General features: G+C 35.5%; 3 protein-coding genes across 4 annotated transcripts in view; 1 reads left to right on the top strand and 2 right to left on the bottom strand.

Annotated features, from left to right (window-relative positions):
• Positions 1-3,267: 3,267 nt before the first annotated feature.
• LOC117113398 (deubiquitinating protein VCIP135-like) lies at positions 3,268-16,779 on the bottom strand. 2 transcript variants are annotated; one of them, XM_033256717.1, is made up of 15 exons: positions 16,628-16,779; positions 15,300-16,189; positions 14,572-14,697; positions 13,978-14,108; positions 13,768-13,879; positions 12,927-13,139; positions 12,201-12,288; positions 11,444-11,587; positions 10,538-10,727; positions 9,677-9,922; positions 9,003-9,359; positions 8,467-8,683; positions 6,253-6,363; positions 4,954-5,141; positions 3,268-4,443 (listed from the first exon to the last, which is right to left on the bottom strand). In XM_033256717.1, exons 2-15 carry the CDS (start codon positions 16,144-16,146, stop codon positions 3,913-3,915), a joined length of 3,501 nt encoding a protein of 1,166 aa, XP_033112608.1. In that variant the 5' UTR covers positions 16,147-16,189; positions 16,628-16,779; the 3' UTR covers positions 3,268-3,912. The 2 variants fall into 2 exon arrangements, with proteins under 2 accessions (XP_033112608.1, XP_033112609.1); XM_033256718.1 differs by having other exon boundaries at positions 16,632-16,760.
• Positions 16,780-16,874: 95 nt separating this feature from the next.
• LOC117113399 (protein phosphatase inhibitor 2-like) lies at positions 16,875-21,937 on the top strand. Its single transcript, XM_033256719.1, has 4 exons — positions 16,875-17,056; positions 17,760-17,957; positions 18,779-18,882; positions 20,242-21,937. Exons 1-4 carry the CDS (start codon positions 16,974-16,976, stop codon positions 20,424-20,426), a joined length of 570 nt encoding a protein of 189 aa, XP_033112610.1. The 5' UTR covers positions 16,875-16,973; the 3' UTR covers positions 20,427-21,937.
• Positions 21,938-23,062: 1,125 nt separating this feature from the next.
• Positions 23,063-25,638, bottom strand: part of LOC117113401 (60S ribosomal protein L12-like) — a 3,721-nt gene continuing 1,145 nt past the window's right edge. Inside the window, exons 2-5 of the mRNA XM_033256720.1 lie at positions 25,261-25,334; positions 24,772-24,952; positions 23,871-24,070; positions 23,063-23,173 (exon numbers count right to left, since the gene is read on the bottom strand). Of these exons, the coding sequence (XP_033112611.1) occupies positions 23,168-23,173; positions 23,871-24,070; positions 24,772-24,952; positions 25,261-25,334 (461 nt within the window). The 3' untranslated portion in view covers positions 23,063-23,167. The remainder of the gene's footprint in view (positions 23,174-23,870; positions 24,071-24,771; positions 24,953-25,260; positions 25,335-25,638) is intronic.

Here is a 25,638-nt window from a genome sequence, read left to right as displayed (position 1 = left end):
ATTGTAACAGAGTTATTTTTAAATTTTATAATACAAGCATATTCATACAGAGTCTGTCTACACAGACAATCATAGAAACTAATATAATTGCACAATAAAGTAAATTGAAAATTATTAGTTTTTATAAAACATGGCCAAGACGGGCTTTAAGTTAAATATATGTTTTCATACCCCTGCCTTGTAGCCATCTAGGCCTAAATCACTAATAAAAGGAATGAATCCAAACATATTTAGGCCTAAACCAATGCTTTTTACATGTGCTGTGGGTCTTTATTTGGTTCTGAAATGGTTTTATTTTGTATGTTAACGCTATTAAATTATTTATCGATTTAGAATCTCATCTTCTATAAAAATTACACACAATTTATTATTCCTCCTGTGCAGGGGTAGCGCCAGCGGGGGAGGGACAGTTCTTGCCGGCCCCAATCACACTGGCGCCAACACTGCCATATTTTGATATAGAGAACTATGATTGATCATATCAAGGGTATACCGTCTGGCATACTTCATGTGTAATAATGAATATTAATCAATTACATCGCATGCATATTGCCCCATATCCTATATAATACGTACATTAATAACACAATAGAGTATGATATTAATGCATAATAATATATTCAGTACTGTATGCACATAGTGCTGATAGCCAATTTATAATGATACCACCTTCTGTTGCAATATATCTAGTGTATAAAATTGTCATAGATCTAATAACGGTAATCATATGCATGTTTGTACCCCTTGTCAAGTGTATGAATTGTATATATAATAGGGTATGAATATCTGGAGTATTCATTATTGTTACCATATATTCAACATGATATATTGATATCATCCATGGGCTAAGCTAGAGGGGTGTGGATGCACCATCCACTAAGTGGGTTAAAATACTAAAAACGACCATTAAGTTTTCATTGGAAAAGGGAGTTATTTCTGCATTCTCAATTTTCACACTCCCAGGCCAAAACCAGCCTACGTCCCTGATATCACTGCCATATATTTAATATGGATTGCATACTAATATCATATTCTCGCCATATATCTAACATGATATACATATTGATACCATACTGTTGCAATATACAGTAGAACCCCTCCTTTGATACACCCCTATTAAGGGGACATTTTTGTTGGTACTGAAGGTGTCCCCTTAGTAGGAGTTCTACTGTATTCAATATAATATACATATCCATACTATATTGTTATCATCTAATATGATATACATAATCATACCATATTTTTACCATATATCCAATATGGTTTGCATTATTAATATCATAGACGTTGGGTACAGTACCCAGCTATATATCCAGTAGGTCCCTAAGGTATAGACATTAAGACGATAATCTAAGTTTTTGCATACAGTGAATGCCCTAGAGTACAACATCATAATTAGAGCTTACATTGAATTGTACAATATTTATACAACAGGTACCAAAATTAAATGAGATTCTATATTATTTCAGTGCTTAAGGTTTCAGATTCATATGCCATTTACAAACTTATATACTTCTCAATTGATTGGATTAAGATTAGTGTTTAGTTAACAACAAGCCTGGAGCCTTTAAAGACTGTTGCACAACTGATTTTTTTCTACGACACAAAAAGATTGTTTGAAGAAAAACACGGGAACAGTTAATGAGATACTTAACTTTTAAGGGGGTGTAACCACCCCTTTCTTCCATCTTTTCCCCCAGTTTTTAAATATTTAAAAAACTCTGTATCTCATCAATATAAATATGGCAATTGCAGCTCCAAATATTGGTCTGAAAAATCAATATTTACCACAGTAATATACAAATGGCCATAATCTCAAAAGCGCCGATGAGAGCTGCAGGCCTACAATAAAGGCAGTTAAGCAAAAAAAAAGGTTTATTAATCAATCAACTATTAATCAATCAGCCAAGGGGTTCTAGAGCTGCTCATGAGGGCAGCAAAGTAGAGGCAGTAGATCTAAAAAGATCTATTAATCAATCAACTATTAATCAATCAGCCAAGTGGTTCTAGAGCCGCTCATGAGGGCAGCAAAGTAGAGGCAGTAGATCTAAAAAAGATCTATTAATCAATCAACTATTAATCAATCAGTCAAGTGTTTCTAGAGCTCCTCATGAGGGCAGTATAGTAGAGGCAGTAGATCTCAAAAAGATCTATTAATCAATCAACCATTAATCAATCAGCCAAGTGTTTCTAGAGCTCCTCATGAGGGCAGTAAAGTAGAGGCAGTAGATCTCAAAAAGATCTATTAATCAATCAACTACTAATCAATCAGCCTCATGAGGGCAGTATAACAGAGGCAGTAGATCTAAAAAAAGATCTATTAATTAATCAGCCAAGTGTTTCTAGAGCTCCTCATGAGGGCAGTATAGTAGCGGCTGTAGATCTAAAAAGATCTATTAATCAACTATTAATCAATCAGCATCATGAGGGCAGTATAATAGAGGCAGTAGATCTAAAAAAGACCTATTAATCAATCAACCGGTGTTTCTAGGGCTAAAAAAAATTTCCACTGAATCCCAACAGTGGTTATACTCTGGGTTATACGCATGGAGATTGACCATGGATTTGGACTATGTTGGTCTTCTTGCACCACTGTCAGCAAATTTCTGAAACCAACACTAGATACTTATGATAAACAAACTTGTAGTGGTGCGTCTAATTACACTGTACACCACAAGAATATTCATTGATGACAGTCAATTTGTTAAGAATTGAGTCAATTGGATTCAAATAAATTATCTCTAAATGTTTGTAGTTTTGCATAAGTGTAGTATTAGTTCTCAATAATAATAATAATAATAATAATAATAATAATAATAATAATAATAATAATAATAATAAAAATAATACAGGTTTCCCATTAATTAAAGACCCTTCCAATTAAAAACCACTTTCTGTGGTCCTAAATTAACAAGACGTTTTTTAGCTTTATTATTCTAAGTACAGACCAAAACAAATGTCAACTATCTTGATTATTCCAAGACCACAGCAATCCATTGCATGGAAACCTTGGTCCCAAAAAGTGGCCTTTAATTGGAGGGAGGCCTGTATTCACTATTGTAAAGTATTATTTGCAGAATAAAAGCAGTAAATTTCATTTTAATATGGAATACTGTACAAAGAATTAAATAAATCAATATTGCCTTGTCTGATTCCCTCCAGTAAAATAACTAGCAAGGCTATACATAAATGTTTATGTCTGATTGATTGATATGTTAATTGATTGACAGTGCAAATTATACAAGCTCCTGGTTCCTGACACAAATGAAAACAAATATGATAACTGTGGGTGTTAAAAATTATATACAAAGAAATTTATTATTATTTTAATTATATATTGTGTTCCAAAAATATATAAATATATTTCTGATAAATTATGCACAGAGGAATAATTTAAAACAGCTTCAACGAATTGCAATAAATATTCAAATTAAAAAAATTAGTGTAATTCAATTTTTACTATTTATAAATCTCCAGATAGCGCTACTCACTTATATATTCAGAAAATGTTGTGTGAACCCCCTTCCCACATTTGTAAAAATTTTGGATCCACCCCTGCTTGTATGACAAGGTCATACAAGAATTTAAAGATATTTTTAAATAGAAAACTAATGCACTGGGCCTAGTTGTTTAAACAGTTTATCATTCCATGAATAAACTATAGTTTCTTTACAATATGTAGACCTACTCCACCAACGATACTATCAAAGGTAGGCCTGGCAGGGAGAAGCAATCTTGGGCTAGAGATATTCTATATTCTAGGCCAAGTAGTGAGCATGATCAACAATTTTAAAGGTTTCCATAAACTCGCTAAGATTCGCTATGCCGTAGCACTTTTATGGCAACCAGGCTTAAACATACTCAATCCAGAACATTTTCAAATTATCTCGGACAGTACATATTAAATTTATATTATTTATCTTCAGTAAGGACAGTAAATGCTGGACCTAACTTTTTAGGTTTAAGATAGTTTTGGTCCTCCTGATCGCACCAACTATTTGATTGGTCCATTGGTACTGGTGACCCCGGAGCCGGTGACCCGCATCCAGTATCCATATTCTCATTCTCTACGTTATCATTTTTTCCAGGTTTTCTTTCCACCGCAATTGTTTCAGATTCGTTTTTCGGTACTTCTTCTTCCGCACCAGTAGGCAGATCATCCAACGTATCATTTCTGATATCTTCAGATGTGGACGCTAGAGTGTGGCCATGGCCACCAAATGCAACATACCTGGAATGTGATTGGCTGGAACTCACCATTCCACTTCCTCCAATCAGGAGCTGTGGTTTGTCAAATTTCTGATTTTCAGACGTGGTGGAAAGACTCTCTTGCATAAGTTTCGCCAGCCTTTGTGGGTCATCGACTCCGGATGTGATGGCAAAATGTCCGATGGGTTCCAAACAGATTTCTACTTGATCTTCTTCCTCATTGTAAACAAATTTCTGTTAAGAGAAAATTTTTAATTATTTTTTTTATAGAGGAATTTGTTTATGCTGGACAAATACAGTAGAGTTTTCTTGATACTATTTGAATAAACTTTCGACAATTTTCAAGCTGATTAGAACAGATTTTAAATAGAAAATTTCTGTGGTTTTTAACATTGGAGTTTTTACGTATATTTAGCTTTGTTATAAAAATTATTCCGAATTGTGAGAAATTTGCTAGATAAATGCTAATATAATTTATTCTTTCCATAAGATTAAAGTAGTATTTTATAAATGTATTAAATGTAAAGATATACAATAAAAATTATAACAAAAAAAACAAGGTATTTAAATTTCAAAACAGCAACATTGTCAAGGAATTACAGAATATTCCTTGTATTTTCCCACCCCTTGGATTAGTTTCTTAGGTTCCACAAGTGCATATTTCTAGACCTGTTCTGATTAGTCATTTGTAAAGTTTGACTGACACTTTGGAAAGGTATATAATATTGTGCCATCATACATTACCTTATTATTTATGCTTGGTAAAGTGAAGTGCTTTTTGTCGACCAATCCAAGATCCCTTTCCATCAATTTATAATAAAGTCCATCCTTCTGAAACAGTTCTGGTCGAGTTTGAACGTAATCCCACAAGTCCTGTTCCAATAAGGTTGCCATCAATGCCAGGGACGATACCTGTATATCAATGTCATCGGCTGAAGAAAGAAACACAGTAAGAAATTGACCTTATACCCTAAAGCATATTTTTACCGACATTTTTTAAAATCATTAACTGATTTAGTTTTAAATAAGGAGAGTATCAGAGTAGATGGATAACAATGATGACGACAATGATGATGATGATGGTATATATTTTTTTTTTACTTCATTATATCACAGTACATTGACCATGTATTTTGCATTATACTAGTCTCCAACCATAGTATATAATAATAATAATGTTACATTTATATAGCGCATATTGCACATTGCCCCTATGCGCTTTACAGAGAAATAATATAGGCCAACTGAGAAAAAGCAAATAACAATAAAATAATAATAAAATTTAAAAAAAATAATCATAATAACAATAATAATATATCTTGAGAAGTGAAGGTAATTTACCACGCTGATGTAGGCTGTTTTTCGTGCATGATGCGCTGTACAAATCTAGCCACCGTATATACTCATTTTCAAGCGCTCAAATGAAGTGGAGTTTGATTCATCGGCCGACTGTTGTACAACGCAGTGACTGCTCGGCTTAAGGCAACCCGTGTATAAGACGACCCCGTTATTGAGAAGGTTTTTAGACGACCCACGTTTCATCATCAGAATTCATGCTTTTTGCTGTTCTTCATTGTCTTAATACTGCATCTAGCTGGCTAAACACGGGCTTTTAAATGTTAATAAAGATCTTATTTCCCAGTATTTAAAATTGCGTTCATTCATACTAACATTTAGTAGGTGTATTGCAGTAGTAAATTTGCATGTTATGAACGATCTGCTTATAAGAAGAACCACCTCCACGGAAGAACATAAGTCCAGAAATCTAATATTTGTATGACGCGTGTATAAAACGACCACCTGCTTTTTAATGATTTACTATTTTAAACTTTTTCATATACTCGAGTATATACTGTATTATTATACTGAACACAATGATATTAATGATGATGATAATGAGGATAATAATGACAATGATAATGAAGATGATTATAATGATGATGAGAATGATTATGAATATTAAGATGAAAATAATGATGACCTCTACTACAAATTTAGAAATGTGGAGCGCCAACAGAGTAAAATAATGGTGAATATGCCAACCTGCAGACTGCTGAAGCTTCTGTAGCATGGTGTTAGCCAAGGTGATATGCGCTATATCCTGACTCGGTTCAGACTCTGTCTCCATAGGGTGCTCTGCTGGTTCTATTACCTCTGTACAAATACGTAAACAATATAGATAGATGAAGAAAAACAAAAGGGTACAATTAAAGCTTGGTTTTCATACAATCGCTACATGCTATCGCTGACAGCTTCCGGTGATGCTGACTGGTCGCACGAATCGGGGAGGCTTCCCGATTGCATCGGATTGCCATTAAAATCGTGAATGGTTTCAGTGAAAACAGTGTAGCGACATGTAGCAATTTTAAGGAAAACTGGCTTTACAATCAGGACAGAATCTAAGGTATACAGTACATGGTGGGGTGGGGTAGGGTGGGTGGGGGGTGGTGACAAGGCTGTCAGACACAGGGTCTGTTGATTTTGGTTGAAGGCCAGTGGATTCCAGGAGTAAAGCAGTATAGTGGGGATTTAAAGATCTATGGTCCTAGAGAAAATGGGGAATTTTGGGACATTTTTAGCTCTTCTAAGATGTTTTAGAATGTATTATGTTTGAAAATATTTTAGTCTGGCAGTGACCCTTGGCCTGCATGACACGGTTAGGTATGTGGGCCCTCTACTCCCTGCCAGGTGGTACTAGGGCTTACAACTGATTTAAAATATATTCATGAAGTGATCTCCTTTAATTTGAGCTCAGATAACAAATTTCACCTATGATAACTAATTGTTTTTCAATGTCAGTGTTTAGTATTCAAAACTGTAGTTTTCATTTCATTTCCCTAGGCAAATGATATGCCAGTCAGCGAACTGAATCACTATCCTACGTGGCATATCTATTAAACGGGGTTACTGGATGGACAGGTACACTGGGGTAACCTCCTACACCTATCAAAGGATGTACTGGGTTCCAAATGAGCCAAATGCGTACACTGGGCTTACAATTTAAAGTCCTTCTCCGAGAAGACTTGTCCCACCACCGGAACCATTGGCAAGTGAGCCATTTCAACCAGAGCCGATATTATAGCTAAAGGTTACGGTGCCTCTGACTTAACTGCTCGGCCAATCAACTCGCCACGTTATGAGGGTATTGAGTTGGAATTCGGATTAGAAATGTGTTTTTCTCTCAAAATTTGTTGAACATCTTAAGCCAGTTAGACTATCAATTTGAAAACAACATGCCTAAATATGGTCATGATGACATCACATCATGACCATATATAGGCACATCAAGATGTGCTTTGTGAAGTGTCTTTTTCCTGTCTCTTATACACATCTAGATGTGTATAAGAGACAGCTGTCAGACACAGGGTCTGTTGATTTTGGTTGAAGGCCAGTGGATTCCAGGAGTAAAGCAGTATAGTGGGGATTTAAAGATCTATGGTCCTAGAGAAAATGGGGAATTTTGGGACATTTTTAGCTCTTCTAAGATGTTTTAGAATGTATTATGTTTGAAAATATTTTAGTCTGGCAGTGACCCTTGGCCTGCATGACACGGTTAGGTATGTGGGCCCTCTACTCCCTGCCAGGTGGTACTAGGGCTTACAACTGATTTAAAATATATTCATGAAGTGATCTCCTTTAATTTGAGCTCAGATAACAAATTTCACCTATGATAACTAATTGTTTTTCAATGTCAGTGTTTAGTATTCAAAACTGTAGTTTTCATTTCATTTCCCTAGGCAAATGATATGCCAGTCAGCGAACTGAATCACTATCCTACGTGGCATATCTATTAAACGGGGTTACTGGATGGACAGGTACACTGGGGTAACCTCCTACACCTATCAAAGGATGTACTGGGTTCCAAATGAGCCAAATGCGTACACTGGGCTTACGATTTAAAGTCCTTCTCCGAGAAGACTTGTCCCACCACCGGAACCATTGGCAAGTGAGCCGTTTCAACCAGAGCCGATATTATAGCTGAAGGTTACGGTGCCTCTGACTTAACTGCTCGGCCAATCAACTCGCCACGTTATGAGGGTATTGAGTTGGAATTCGGATAAGAAATGCGTTTTTCTCTCAAAATTTGTTGAACATCTTAAGCCAGTTAGACTATCAATTTGAAAACAACATGCCTAAATATGGTGATGATGACATCACATCATGACCATATATAGGCACATCATGACTATATATGGGCATACAACAGTTTTTTTGTCAGGGTATTTTTTGAAGATAAATTTTCTTTTTTTGTTATACCTTTAAAGATGGCTGAACCTTTTATAATTTCAACCATTACTCTGTCTCCATTTTGCAATGAAAGAGGAACTTGTTCAGCGCCCTCTTGCGGTGGCTTCATTTCCTTCGGTGGATAACCATATTTGATTCTCTGCTGTGGTGCAGGTATGTGAAGAGCGTCCTCTATGTGTTGCTGAAACTGGTGGAAAGTGGTGGTAGTTGCTATGGTTAATGTTGTCTGAAATTGTTAAAAAAAATATGAGAATTTAAAGTGAAATCCTGTATCTTAGCAACAACAAGTGCAGATTTAGTCCAGACAGAAGGCATTACATGATTCATTATTGTGATAATGTGAGTTTGATGCATGATGCTGCAGCTTATTTTTTTTTATCATCATTAAGAGATCTGCCAATTGGCAGGTTCATGTTAACCACACCCTCCATCTCTCCCGAACTAAAGCTGCTATTTTTTACTTAATTTTCTAACATATAACAATTAAAAGAAATCTACACTTAAAAAAAAATATATAACCATTGAAAAAAATGACATCATAGTACCTGTACGCCATCTGAGGTTAGGCGAATTTTGTTCATTGGAACCTTTTTGCGTGCTCCTTGTTCGAGATCGCTTTTTGTTGTGGTTCCGTCACTGGTCATGAGGGTGTCCTTCACGTTGTCTGAGCTCTCCATATCAATGGACTTTGATTGGGTAGAATCATTCTTTGTAGTTCTTTCCTCGGATTGCTTGGTGTCTGCTTTCTTCGGGAACACTTGATGCTGGCTGTCGTGTGTGCTCTGACGTTTGGTCGTGGAACTGGCTTTGGATTGCTGCTTTTCTGCATTGCATGTGATTGTTTTTTGCAAGGACTGCTCTGCCTCGCTCATGGTGAGCTCTTCTTTGTGAAGTGTCTTTTTCTAAGATTTTAATGAATACCAAATGTAATTTTTATGGAAAATAATTAAAATTAGTCTAAATTTATCGCTGGGGTGCGCCCTGACTAATTGCAAATGCTATCACCTGTTTATCTATTTTCATAAAAAGGGTTATATATATCCAGCGGGGGGTAGGGGGAACAAAAAGATTTTTAGGAAGGGTGTGCTCCCAATGCCCACACATAAATATGCTACAGTCCACATAGCCGATCCAATAACTGCAATAAAAACACATGGCCTTGTTATTATGTGCAATTTAAAACAAAAATAATGTTTACAAATTCGATAGAATATATTACCTTTTGACCTGTTAAAATAATCTTAGAAGCAGTGTCTTGCTCGAATTTTAACATTTCTTTCCTTGGAGAGAGGGCGCCCTCTCCAGATGAGTGTCTATGTTTCTGTTCAGATGGTTTGGATGCTTTGGAACTCGGGGATGATGAGGCTTGGTCTTGGTGTGCTTGGCCTGAAGTCTGCTCACCTTCTGTTGCACAAGGCATGTCTGATAGTGATATGGGTGCCGATTCTTGTTCCCTCTTTGCAGTCTGTTGATCAAAAACATTTTAAAGGAATATAAAATCCTTTCTGTTTCTTATAATTTTACTTTTATTTAGGATACAACTGCATCACAGATTACTTGAAACACAAATCATCATTTTGTAACTTTCGTCCCCTAAAGGTATGCTAAAAATCGCGATACATGCTCAGGGTCCACCGACCTCTTAATCTCTTTGAATAACACAACTCCACTTTAGCTATTACAGTCTTAGTTCCACATAAACAGTGGCATATATCTAGGAGTCTTGAAATGGGGGGGGGAGAGAAAGAGGCTGATGGTGGATGGTGGAGTGGGAGTTGATGATTATGTTATGGGAACTCAGTTGCCAAATAAGGTAATTTTTAACTACTTGAGTGTAATTTTGATGCTTCAGACATTTTCAATGGGGGGGGGGGAAATATGGAGGGTGCACAAGCTTTTTTGGAGGTAATGCACCCCACACCCATACTAGATACTCCACTGCACTTACAGAGTTTTAGAATGCAAACACTCAATTTTTTTTATTAAGGAAGAATACATTTTCTGATTCATGTTAAAATTTACAGCGAACCATATAAACTCAGCTTAAAAATTAGGCTACAATAAACGTTTTTTCTCTTACATTCTGCAATATTGAAGCTACTAAATTCTGTACAACATTTTCAGAACCAAATTCACCAGGGAAATATTTCTGCACAAGGCTAGTTGCAATTTGGAATGCATTGCTATTAAGGGAGGGATCACTTTCATCCTGAAACCAGGCAACAGTCTCTTCAATCTTCTGTCCTTTCCAAGAAAAGTCAACTGAAAAACTGAAAGAATTGATTGACACTCAATATTAAATTTCTATTTTCTCCACTACAAAACCAATCAAACCCTAGATCAAATACAGTATTGCATTTTATTTTTATTGTTCATTACTTCCTCATTATACATTCACATGTAATAACTGATTTCATAAATAAATGTATTGATAGAAGCATACTAGTGTCTAAACTAATGTTTCTCAATCACATGCATATTATAAATTATATATATAACTTACTTATAATTAAACATTTATTATTTATAAACATTCATTAAAAATATTACATATTTATTTACATTTATCCTGTTTCGTGTTGCATTTAGTTATGTAGACCACATGGGTTTTTTTTTTGTCAAACAGACATAATATCAAAACATTACCCATTGTAAAAATTACAAAGAATTGTTATCTTTATAAATACCCAACACTCCATAATAATAATAATAATAATAATAATAATAATAATAATAATAATAAAATTAACAGGATTTTATATAGTGCTCTATACAACTAAGTCTCAGAGTGCTTTTTCACATTATTACGCCAGTTATTGGAAGTAGCCTAAAGGGAAAATTCCATAGTTTGCTGCATGAAATATATCAGCGCATTTATTTAATTTAGAGAACATGAAATTCTTCCTGGAATAGACAACAGTTAGGATCTTCAATGTCACAATCTAAAAAAATTCCTGAAAACAACCAAGAACTGAGGTTGACTTACCAATACGGATGGTTGTCGTATTCACGCCCTTCCCAGAAGTGCTTAAAACCGCACGTGCACTTGGTGCTGTTGGATACGGTTAATGTTCGGTCTCCATTTTGATATACTACGGATCCATCAGCATTTACTAAACGGACAACATTTCTGCAAAACATAAAAATGTGCTGTAGTTCTTGTTCTTCTGTTTATCTTGCCATATGTTTGGCAGTGATACTGTTGTTTTATCCGCCAAAATCTTACAAGTTATGGTGGCGGGAGATTTTTCTACCCTCTACGTAATTTTCATATAAAATTATTATTCATAAAAATTAGGACATAAGTCAAGAAACTTTAGTCTCCTAAATTAGTAAATAAACCAGTGCTTGCAAAAAGTAAAATTTTAATGAATCAAATAATCATGATGCATCAATTCAGGTTCTGTCTAAGAGTGCACCAATCAGACTGTTCCAATCAAGCTGCATCAGCCATGTTTCAATCAAATAGCACCAGTCAGGTAGCACCAGTAAGTTTGCACCAATCAGGTGGCACCAATCAGGTTGTGTCAATCTGGTTCCACCAATCAGGTTACATTAATTAGATTGCACTATTCGTTTGCAACAATCAGTTTGCACCAATCAGGTGGCACCAATCAGGTTGTGTCAATCTGGTTCCACCAATCAGGTTACATCAATTAGATTGCACTATTCGTTTGCAACAATCAGTTTGCACCAATTAGGTTGCACTGATCATGCTGCATCAGTCAGAATATTTTACTTACCCTCGGCACATAGGACATTGATGGCCACTCTCACTGGAATCCTCAGGGACAAGTTCATCGTTCTCTTCATCATATGTACAAATCAAACCTTTAATAGCAAAGACAATTTTGTATAAAAATATAATTTGGTGTTTATAAAGGCACCATAAAAATACAAACCTTGTCAGTGTCAATGTATTATTAGTTAAATAACATTTACCTTCGCATACACAATGAGTAGCAATATTTAACTGTATTGTACTAAGTTTCATTCAAAATTTCTGTTACAAATTTGAAAACTTGTACAATTCAGATGAAAAATAAAAAAAACTCTCAATGTCACACCTTTATGTTGAGCAACACCACCCCTTCCCCCCACCTCATTCTTTATGATACATCGACCATTAAAATTAAGGAAGTCTCTCTCTAGCTAAGATAAGTCCTTCTCTAAGTTAGAGAAACTCAACCTCTATTACAATACATCAACCTTGAAGTGAAAAAAAGTCTCTCTTGCTAAGATAAGTCATTTTCTAAGTTAGGGCAACTCTGAAGCTGGACACTTTTTGCGTCTGACAGTCATCAACCGACGTGATTCAATGGATAACCAAGGCTACGATGCGCGCAATGGATTGTTTTTAATGACAATTTGTTTAGACTGCTACTATAATTAGCAGATGTTAGCTTTGTTCACATGAAAAATAAACCATTAATCCATATAAATATACAACAAAATCAAATTACTCCTACCATTAAGAAGGAAAGAATATCTCTTATCAACCTGAAGCTTGCCATGCAGACTTTCAGCTAGGTCATAGAGCTCTCCCCCCGGCTTAAAAATCTTTGGATCGCGACCGTTAGATTCCGACACCGCGTTGCACGTTAGACACCTGTACAAACGTCCGGTTTCCACCGACAGCTTTGTCGTTTCAATAATCTTCTCCTGTTTGACTCCAATAATTCCTAGGGTATGCAAAAGGACACATCAAAATGGTTTCTATAAACAGATTGCATTGTTTGCATTAAAAGAACCTGACACCTTGTTGCTGCCACATCCAGCAGGCAGAGACAACAATGAATATATATAAATTGTATAGAAAAACAAAGGAAGTGATGAAATTATGATTCAGATATGACAGGACTACGTAAAATAGAAATCAATAAAAATGAAAATTAGAAAAAAACTGATTCATGATAGCACAATGTCAGCTCACCACATCCAGTATTTCCACTAATTAAATGGAAAGGATCTACAATGAACCAATGAAGAACTTCAAAGTTTATGATTTCGGACATTTCTCAGGCAGAGACCATCACCAAATCGTTAACAATTGTTGTTTTAACATTTAAAATGGGGAAAATAAACAGCATGGCATGGCATGATGTATAGATATATAAAGGTTAGTTTAGTGTAATAAAATAGATTTCCAAAAACTTTGAAATTCCAGCATGTTGTGGCCATTATCTCTGGTTTGGCTTGTCTTTGCCACATATAATCTTTGTTTTCATAGCCTAGCAGATGGAAGTAGGAATGTGCCAAGGGGAATTGTAGCACAAAACATAACAGAAAACTGCAGTTACTGTTTCTTACCTGTTCGCTTATAGATATGATCATGTACATCTGCCACCAGTGAAGGATGTATCTTGTGAATTTCTAGAAACAGCTCTTCCATTGCTGTTGCCAGCTTTCTCACATATTTCTCCTATGGAATCAAACATAAATGAAGTCCATTGACACAAGCCTAAGTTTGGTTAATGTCACCCAATTCACAAAATTACAGGTGTGCAGTATTCTACTCACGGGTAAGGTCCTCTCTCCTCCAATAGTACACATATTAGACTCATCAAAATCAATGTATTGGTCAATATAGTCTGCAGACACACCCCATGCTTTCTTAAGCATCCAACGGGGAAGTTTTGGTAGAGGGCGCCCTGTCAAATTATGCAAATGATAATTTCAATAATATTGACAGTGACAATAAATATATTCAATCGTTTATTGCTGAATAAGCCATCAATGGCTATTAATCACCCCAAAAAATACAGTACAATTAAAACAAGACAAAAAAATAAAACATGTGCCTATAAAAACTATGCATCTTGGGGGATGGGGACATTACTGAAGGTCATAGTGACCCACATACATCCACCCTAATCAAATTATTTTCAATATTTATTAAAGTAATAATAAATTGTTGAATAATTTCTAAATGTTACTGGAATTTTTAGTTTACCCAACTAAAAAGAGTGAACCAATATTCTTTTATATGACATATTTATCTTTTTTCTAAAGTTTAAGAAACTAACGTAACAAGAAAAATAGCAGTAAATAGAGTAAATTCCTACATTTCTTCCTAAAAATTTGCTGCAAATGATCGCATGAAATGAAACTAACCTTTAACCCCGACGAGGGCAATGAAGTGATTCCTTGCGGAACTGCTCCAGGCAATGCATAGAGGCTTATTCAAAATCCCTTTAGTTGAACATGCGGCAGTTTCATGAAAGATTGGTAGAAACACGCCTAGATAAAGAAGGTACAAATTATAAAAAGTGATAAGGTGAACATTAAACTTGTGTTATATAAAAAGATTACATACACAACTACCCAGTAAGTTGTTGTAATGTAATACAGTACAAAATGTAGTACAGTAAAAATGAAAGTGTAAATTTGTACCAGCAACTTTCAGAGTAGTGCAGAGCACATTTCCTCTCAATATGTATGACATTAATAAATGTGATGTAACATATAACACTAACAGTGGTACAGTATCACCTTCCTTTTAGTGCAGATTGTGCAAATGCACAGCAATTCTAAGAGTCTAGCAAAAGAACCTTAAAGTTTTTAAAGTATTAAAATGAAGTACTAAACACTAGTGGCATATCTTGCAGTCTTCAAATGGGGGTGCTGATATGGGGGTTCGAAGATGAAGTGCGGGGACTCGATGGTCAGTGAGGGCACTAATTTGCAAAATAAGGTTAATTTATGTGATTTTTAACTACTTGACCGTGATTTTTGGGGGTAAGGAGGGGTGGGGGAGTAATTTTTGGAGGGGCGTGCACCCCCCACCCCCCCCTCCGCCTAGATACGCCACTGCTAAACACCAAGAAAGCTTGTACACTTACCAGAACACTCTCCAGCACTATGAAGACCTTCTAGAGAATCCAATAAAATGATTGGACGATGGAGAACATTTGCAAGTCCGAAAACATGTAGATTGCGAAGACCTAACACCTCATCTGGTCCAGGTACAAAATCTGGATCACACTCTCTGATAAAAGCATCCCAATCAGACTCGCTAAAAAAATCCTGAAACTGCATCTGGTACTTATCGAGATTGTCAACCAGATGATTTTTAAGGTTAGTACGAAGAGCGTGCCAAAAAAGTTCTCGACCAATCAGAGCTCGTGATACACCATGAACTAGGCAGTGACCATCGCCATCAGCATGGACTGGTATCAGTACTTCGGTGTCATTGTTTTGTCGCTTGATAACATCAAGCGTTTCTTGTAGGTAAGTGGCACCGCCAGTTTGGTCGCGGCCAAAACCCATGATGTCAATATGGTCTGGATTGATCAGGAATGCACGGTCTCCAAAAATGGCACAATCAAAGACTTTGCCTTTATTCAGATTCTCCAGCGGCTTAGCTTTACCTTGCTTATCCATTCCATTATAGGTAAGCAATGGACTCAGCAACTTGCACTGATAGTTCGATAGTCCTAAAACTTTTACTGAATCTGTGGTCTTCTTTGGTGTCAGACTTCCTACCAAAAGCTTATGAACCATTTTCTCAAATGCTAGTTCCATGTTGGTGACTTCCTGGATATTTTGCAAAGCCTCTCTCACATGGCGCTGTCCACAATTTGTACATTCTATGCTCTTATCGTAAGATGGAAAATACAGCTTGGTTTGGCAGCCCTCATCCGGGCAATCGCCACTTAGCATGCAATGTTCGCTTAAACCTTCTTGCATTTTGGACTCAGCTAGGCCTACCTCAATTATTTTTATTTGAAATCTAAAATTAAATTTTACAAAATTATTATGTTTTAGTCGCAGTCATAAAATAAAACGCTGAAGTATTCTTAAAGATGAAAAGTAGGCCTAGGCCTAGGTTATAGAGAATACATTATTAAAAACACTTATCAATTCAGGGAAATTTCAAGTAACAATTAATAATTTCTTTTAGTAGATTTATAGGCCTAGCCTATGTTAGGCCTAACCTGGTTAAAAAGACATCAACACATTAAAACAACAAGCACACCACGAAGCCTTAACTAGGCTAGGCCCCCAATGTTGATTGAACGATCTCCAACCAGGGAGGATCGGGAAATTCCAGTTGTTCTTGTTTTAACGAGATGATTCAACAACGGCTAGGAATAGCGCAACAACAACATACATTTAATTCACACAAATAAACAGTTTTTCCACCATATTTAAAACCATAAATACTTACATACTTAGATACAATGATTTAGGTCATCACAATATTAAAATATACCGATGTGATAGGCAGAAATGTTGGTTATTTGTCGTGAAGAATGGAAATCCAAGTCCAGACATTACATGGTTTTTCCAGAGCTGAGAACCTGTTTACAAATTGTTGGAAAGTAAACGACGTTTTAATCCGAACTGGCACGATGTTATAAATTTGATTTGGGCCGCATATGTATGATATCTGGTATTTTTTAAAGAGCCAAAAATTCATTGACATTTCTCTCTCTCACTGCACTGCACCCGGAATTTGTGATGAGGAATGTTGTTTTTAAATTCCTAATTTTTTAGATTCTTTCTGAGATACAATGGCTGAAAAATTGAGTAAGCAACCGAAAAAGAGTATTCTCAAACCTCCGGGTCACTTTGAAAATCCAGACAATAAATTGGAGTAAGTTAACATTGATTTAGGCCTTTATTACTCGTGTGGGCCCTAGCCTGAGTATAGGCCTAGATAGGGTCTAGGGAAAGAGAGGTAGGCTTTCCTTAGAGAGCCTTTACTCCCGTCGCCTTGCTTCTCCATCTGCTTTTTGCCACAAGGCCTTGGGCGGGGCGGGGCGGGGGGCGCTACGCTTCTTGACGTGGTTTAATAATAAGGCGTAGTTTACAGACAAAATAATCCAATCCCACTTCTCTCCAACTTTTTTCTTTCACACTGACTATGTATGTAGGCCTAGGCCTATTTCATATTTTATATTTTTTCTTGCTGTACAGGGCTAGGGTAGGGGAGGGCCTAGGCCTAATTAATAAATAAATGAATATTAATAATTTTTAAATTAATGAATAAATAATGACAATCCTGTCTTTTATTTTTGGCAGTGGCTTTGAACATGCTACCACATGTTATCTTGAGTGTTCTTATCTGTTGCCGACCCTAACTAACCTTCCTTATCATGTACTGTACATCGCTTATTTTTTATACGTACAGTATATATTTTCATAGTTCTGTTTTGTTTAATATTGTAGTTAACTTCTGCTTTGTATGATAAAATATTTTTATGTGTTTAACTTGAATTTAAATTTTATAAATAAAATTGCGATAAAGTTTGTGGTATTCATATTCATAATAATATTTGTTTTCTCTTTATTTTTAGAGAAGGAATCAAATGGGATGAGATGAATATATTGGCAACCAATCATCCAGAAGATAAGGATTACGGACACATGAAGATAGATGAACCAGACACGCCTTACAATAGATACATCGCGGCTGATGACGACGACGACGAAAACGAACCTGTGAGTGATGATGAAGAAAAGGGAGGCGTTTCATCTGATATGCTGAGTAAAAAGTAAGTTACAGAAATCATAGAATTTTTTAACATTTGTGTGTTCAGTTTCCAACTTCTTAAAGGTGTGATGGCACTTGATTCTTTCTGAGTGGTTAATTTCCTGGTCTCCTCAATTATGATCTTCTAGAGCTGAGAGATTTAAAGCTGGGTACTCACTGTGCGTGACGGTGACGCAACGGCAACACACCGACGAACGCATGTGGCGGTGCGGAACCAACGGACCGCTTTTTTAATGAGGATCCGTTCGGACTGCCACTGACAATCAGCAGATGCCGTTATGTCGTCTGTCGTCTATCAGTAGCAGAGGTGAAAGTCGTGTGACGGTCGTGGAGTGCCTGGTTTACTCGATCAAATTGTACAATAATAAATAAATTTAACTTCATTTAGCTTTTTACTGTTCTATTATAGTTTGCAGTTTCGAATTTCATTTATGTTGCAATCATTTTATTAGCTTAAAATAAATGTTCAAAGTAGTAGTAGATGGTAATAGAATAGTAAAAATAAAATAATCAAAATGATGTGAATCATAATTCTAGCAAGTAATCACAGTACAGTATTTTATTTAATTTTACTATCTAATGTTAATCTAATTGTATTTGGTGTTTTATCTTGTATTGTATTTTATATCTTTGAACTGCATATTTTGTTTTATTGTATTTTTATATAAAGTATTTTAAATATTGAAATGTACTCATGTTATTTCCATTTTATTGGAATAAATAAATTGAATCTTGAAGAAATAGTTAACAAAACTGTACACCCAATACGTTAGATGTAAAGAGTTCAATTCTACTTTGATTTTTGATATTTTTTCTTTATAGACTCTCCAACAATAGCTCAATAGAAAAAAGGTGGTGGGAGAAGGAACCAGGAGAAGAAAGCTCAAGTGAGGAGGAGGAAGAACCTCTGACGGAGGAAGCACAAGGTACAGTACAGTGTCCATAATTTAAAAAATAATTCTCAAAAAAAGTATAGAGACTAAAGCTACGTTCACATCAAGCCGGGATTCCGGTCCGGACATGGGAAAAATGGGTTCAGTGGTAAATAATAGGACCGTTCACATCAAATTGGTACGATTTCCAATCCAGACTCCGGATCCGGACCAATGGATCTGAGAGCCTTTTGTATCCTGAAATCGTACGTTTTTTTTCTTGGACAAATCAGCAACAAGCTTGGTTGGTTCGAACCAATCGAACGCACACATACTTTACCCGAACAACTGTGTTCCGTGCGCGATGTGAACGCAGCGTTCAAAAAACGTAGCAACTCACAATTTTTTGTCCGGGCTCATGACCGGCTCCGGGCTTGATGTGAACATAGCTTAAGAGATGAAATAAATATTAACAATCTACAGGTATAATAATTGTAATAGAATGTTATACTGAACAGAAAAAAATTAATTTTCATAATTAATAGTATTAATACTGTAAAATAATATTAGTAAAATTTCTAATAATTTAATGATGGTAATAATTAGGTGGAAATTCATATCCAAAATTGATGTCTTATTTTGAATAACTCCACTTCCTAAGCCACATCCACTCATTAAAATATATAAAAAAAATAAATGGTCATAAGAAATGGTAATACTACTGATGAAATAATATTAATAGTAAAATTCCTAATAATTTAATAATGGTAAAAATAAGTGGCATTCATATGAAAAATGGATGTCTTTTTAAATGTTTTGAATAACTCCACTCCCTAAACCTTTATAAACTCAATAAAATGTACTAAATATAAGAAAATAAATGATCATAATAAGTAGTAATACTGATTAAAATAATTTCTAATAATTTAATAATGGTAATAATCAAAGTGGACATTTGTATGAAAAATAGACTTACCTGTATTTTATTTTATGTTTTAAGATTTTTTCTCTTTAAGCCTCATTGCGCAGGCTTCTTTGGGCTTACTACCCTAGGGAGTGGGGCTGCATTAGGGAACAACAGTGAGGTACGCAGAAATCCCCATTCTGTTCCAGCATTTTTGACGAGTAAAGGGTGTACTGATGTATATATATGTTCTAATTAATGTGCCCTCTTGAGGCCCCACTGTCCTTGCAATATAAGCAACAAAAAAAAACATACTGATTAATACCCTGCGCGTATATCCACCACTGCACATAACCCCTGAATGTGTGTTTTCTTGCGGTTTGTTGTAAAAGGAGTTTTTTTAAATTGCTCAATATGGTTATAGAGATTGGTTAGAATTTTCAGGTGTTAAATATTATTCTGTTCTTCAGTTTAAAAAAATTTAATTTCAAACTTTTATTTTACCACAGAAAGAAAATCAAATTTTAAACTGAAACGCAAACAGCACTATGATGAGGCATACTACATCAGGAAGGCCAAGCAGCTGATGGAAAATGAAGATGATGATGACGACGACGATGAGGAGAATGGCGGAGAAGATGGAACGAGTAACAGTGAAAAGGCGAATACGAACAATACTATTGCAACACAATGATAAACCTTGATCAAGATTGAGCAAATTAAATGTGATTGATGTGCAATTTCTGACATGTGTCAATCAAATGCAGATTTTTGGGCCGATTGAACATTTTATCAGAAATAAAACTTCCAAGATGGCTGCTTAGTAGTGTGTGGGATTTTGCTAAAATGTATAATTTTGCAAAGTTATGTATTCAGGTTGGAAGGCTTACTTGTGTGTGCATGGTACCTGTATTAATAAGCTTTAAGATATTCCATCATGCTAATGTTGCACCTCCTGTACCAAAAAATGGAATGTTTCACTGTATTCATCCTATCCTAAAATGAAATGTATATAATGCTGTAGCAAAACACCAACAACTGATAGTTCTAGGCTTCAGGGCGAGGTCCTAGTACGGAGTCCAGAGGCCAATCCCCTGCTCCGCCTGAAGAAATTGGGCATTTTAAGCTGTTTCGAGAAATTTTAGTAGTTGTACAGGTACAGTGCACAATAAAAATAAGTTCTTGTGTTGGTCCGGTCCAATGATTCTGGTGCCACCTCTGGTTCTACTGCATCACAACCGTTGCCTTGGTATTGTACAGTAAATGAGTACAATCGAAATACTCTCCATGATGTATAATTTTATTCTGAGAATTTGGTTAGTGAATAATATATAAAGATCTTTTGTGGTCAAGGTATGCATCTGAAGTAAACAAAAGGTTGACTACTTGAGGAAGAGCGGGCTACAACTTATAAAACTTGAGGTTTTATCTCCATACATAATGGAGTAGGCCTAGTTAGAGCGACACCTTGGGAAGGATTAGTGAAGGTACATCCATGTGTAGTCTGTGGTGTAATGTGGCTTGTTTTCTCGGCAAATTGGTGTCTTTCAAAACTAAATTTAATTTATGCACATGTAGAGCCTGTAATGAATTGGGGTGACAATGCAAGCAACATTCAGCAATAGTGCATTAACTCTAGATTATTAAAATGGACAAATTTAATTGTGGATTTGTTTTATATATACATCTAAAGGGTAAAAACAAATAATGTAGCAGTTTTAATAATGGTATGGTTGTTATTAGTGTCTGTTGATAAATGAAGACCGTAACATAGGTTTGCTGTTGAAACTTGTATCATTTCATAGTAGGTTAGTACTTATAGTGTCAAGGAATCAAGAGCCTCTGATAAAAAGTAAACGGATCAAGTTTTTTAAGTACTGTACTGTATTTGAATAAGGGTATTTATTCAATGAGGGGTTTATAATTTCTTTGGATACGTATATACTGTCCACAAATAAACTCCCTTTTAATTTCAGTGTAAATGTGGAACTACACATACAGTGCTGTAAAAATGTTTTATAATGATGTTGCTTCCATTAGATTTGTTTACAGTTTAGGGTAGGGGGCGTTAATGTGTATGGAGGTTTGGCTTGCAGGTTCATGTTCCATAGAGTCGGTGCAGCTTATAGAATTCAGTTAACTCTTGCAGTAGTTGATGTATTGCATACTTGTATGGTGAAGTAATAAATTTTTTATCATCCAATTTCTCTCCAGTTAATGTTTACTTATTATTTTAGTGTACAGAATGTTATTTTCAGTTCACAGCAACAATTACACTTTTCATATTTTCAAATAAGCACCACGCCACGCATGAATTTTTTTTCACTAAGTGCCGTTTTCGAATCAACACTGCAGCTTTAAAACTAATAATGTTGCAACAGTAATTTAAAATGAGCATCTTCCTTCCAAAGTGCTGCAATATTCGTGATTCTTTGCAAAGGTACAATACATAACTACTGAACATACAATGCAATGTAAGCAAAAAACATTGTTGCCCTTTTTATCAATGTTGGGTAGGGAGGCTTTTGTATATTAGATTCTGCAACTTCTAAGGAAATGATTATTGTGCACCCATACCTTATGTACTCTGGGTACAGTAAAACTTGCTTCAGTTGACTTCACCAAACTTAAATCATTTTGCATGAAAAATAGTTGTTTCCCATTAACAAGTCGAACAATTTTTCAGTGCTATTTTGGATTTAACTTTGGCAAATTAAATTGTGTTCACATTTAATTCAACAAGGTTTTCATGGAAGAAGTTAACAATTAATTAGTGCATACTCTACTCTAGTTGAAAGGAATATCAATGAAGTCTTTCATTTCACTTATCTTCATCAACATCTACTATAGTTGAAAGACATATCGAAGAATTATTCCATTTCATTCATCTTCATCAACATATTTCACAATATGGAATTTTGTTAGGGGTGTACGATTAACTATTTTTTTATGGCCTATTATAGCAATGTTTCGTAAAACTTGACCGACAACCCAGTTAGGAAATTTGAAAGCGAGTTGCAACTCACTGACCCCCTTATGTATAGATGCATAAGTTGGGAAGAGCTAGGCCTATTACTCTGTTAACGTTATGCAACAGGTTTCATTTCAGTGTATTTTGCCAGCCCTGGTTTTACTTAAATTTTTGATTTTTTGAATTTTTTTTTTTTTTACTGTATTTCTTTGAATCACCAAATTCTATTGCAGACCCAGTGGTAGGTCACAACCCACAGTTTGTAAAACATTGGCCTATAGTCGCTACTGTAAATTTGTCATAAAGGTAACTAAAATATCCCTTGCAAGAGTCTCAAATAACAAAAGTGCAAGACATCATTTGATTTCATAAAATGCATCTTTTATTTACAAACTTCAAGAAATAGAAGTGCATTATCGTTGCTGGATTCGAATGTTGCCATTTCCCCTCTCCACTGCAATCATTTAATTCTGGGGGGAAAAAAAATAAATAAAAGCACAATTATTATCAAAGGCATCCTTCACAAAATAAATACATACATATTTTGTTCTGTATTTTATGAAGAAAACAATTATTAATACAAAATTAGAATGACAAATCCGTCTTATTAAATCTACATTTTTCCCCTTAACCACCGTAATTACTGTAAATATAAAGCATTTGTATATCTGATCACAGAACCAGTTTACATCGCGAAATTACAATCTTCAAATACAGCACGCTATAAACCCTATCAAGTGAGGTTTTACAAAGGAAGACCCCTGTTACTATTTCCCCATGCAAAATCCTAATCATCTTAACAATTTTCTGCTCTGTCTATTCTAAAAAGAAATCTATTCATTTTCTACCCTCTAAAGCTAGGGATCCATTTGTCCGGTTGTGATTGCGGCTGCGTTTGTAGTGCCTTTTAATCGAAAGCGATTCCATTAGTGCGGTTTAGTTGCGTCTCCGTAAATGTATGGGCATATTTTAATCGCTCTATGGAGTGATTCATTCTTTTTTTTTTATTTCAGCCTGCCATGCGGTGTGATGAATCCATGCAAAAGGGCCTTTAAAAAACGCATTTGATGGCACCATTTAACATGCACTGTAAATTTGAACGCAACCGCACAAATGGATTCTTAGCTTTAAAGTTAATAAAGAAAAAGCTTCATAAAAATGTATTACCTCAGGTATATCAACTTCACCACTGTTGATTGAATCGATAACATCATGAGGTGCTTGGCCCTCTACGGTGCAACCAACAGACTGAGCAGTTCCGAGAATCTCCTTCACAGTACCGCTGAGTTCCTTAGCCATCGAACGTTCACGCATAATACGGGCGATGTCAATGACCTGTTCAAGACTAATGTTACCGCTGTGCTGGACTGTCAGTTGAAAGAGAAGATTTTGTATGAGCTTTACAAGAGTAAATACATAAGAATTTGAATTATTTTTTTGCATATTACAAGATTTTTTTTTTTTTTTATGGAAATCTAATATTATATTTTCATATGATTATAATAAAAATAAAATTTCATAAAACAGGTTGAATTAAACATTAAAAATAGGGCCCCCCCCCCAGCAGAAGCATGCATCTAATACTTATATTAAAGTTAATAGAATACTCCTGCTGTTATCAATGATTGTCAACAGTAACCAGCACTGAATTTACAGGGTCAAGCTAACATGACCTTTTGAATTCTACAGCAGCCGTTCTCAAAACTTTTGACCAAAAAAAACATTCTAGCAATTTGCTGCGACCCACAAAAAATTTTGCAACCCTGCTACACTGTAATTTGGGTTGTGACCTATAGTTTGAGAACCGGTGTTGTACAACAAATTATTTACTTTATAAGCCGGGCAGTCCTGGCTGTAATGACCATCCTACACAGAATCTAACTCCGCTCCTTGAAAGGGCTAAATGATGCGGCACTGACCGCTAGTTGTAGGTGGCACTCTCAGTTGATCGTCATTAGAAACGATCTGTTGTGCACGTATTGTGGCATTCTTTCGCATCAGGAGGAGTGAGTTCCCGGCATAGGATTGCAAATAGACAAAAAGGGAATTTGGGCTACGGTATACTTACTGTTCTTGACCTTCTTCCTATCACGTGGGGGTTCCTTGAGAGCTTTGATGATGAGGGAAGAAGCACTAGGCACTACAGTGACTTTTGCTTGTCGATTCTGGATGGTCAATTGGACAGTGATCTTCAGACCCTTCCAGTCCTGAGTGGCCTTGGCGATATCATCACCAACCTTTTTTGGAGACTGTCGGAAAAAAAAAAATATCATTATATATAAGGATATTAACAATAAAGATGTCAAGTTCCTGATGATAATGATTTTCTGGATGTTGATTGATGATTTTATTATGACAATGAAGATATAATGTATGAGAATAATGAAGAGATTGAGGGGTAATAATAATGACGATAAAGATGATTATACAACAGATAAAATATACTAAAGTAAACGATGAAGGTCTGTTATTATACGAACATAATATTTGTTAGTAAGTACTTCAGGCATTCTACTTGTACAGATTACACAAGCATATGAGGAAAATATTGACTTACTAAACCCAAAGGTCCAATTTTTGGAGCGAGGGTGGATGTAGCTCCAACTTCACCTCCAACGGCTCTCAGGCACACTTAAGTGAAAAGAAAAACAAATTTCCATTTAAGCTTGGCATACAGTACAAAATGAAAAAAAAAATGTTACAATTCATGAAACTAACAATTTTATTTAGCCTTAATTATGATTCTTCGCAAATTTTTTCCACGCAAATTTTGAGCTGGGCCTATCTATATAAGGGCATAGAATAGTAATTAATATACTTTAGAGCAGTATGGCAAACCAACTTATCTATATTCAGGTTTATTTATTATTCACCAATAAAATACATTAAAAACAGAGGGCAGCATAAGCTGAAATCTCTGTGAACAATTAAGAAA

The sequence above is a fragment of the Anneissia japonica genome, unplaced genomic scaffold (assembly GCF_011630105.1).
Source record: "Anneissia japonica isolate Jap-2015-1 unplaced genomic scaffold, ASM1163010v1 scaffold493_len2256704_cov171, whole genome shotgun sequence".
NCBI classification, from domain to species: Eukaryota; Metazoa; Echinodermata; class Crinoidea; order Comatulida; family Comatulidae; genus Anneissia; species Anneissia japonica.
This window is presented reverse-complemented; position numbering and strand designations above follow the sequence as displayed.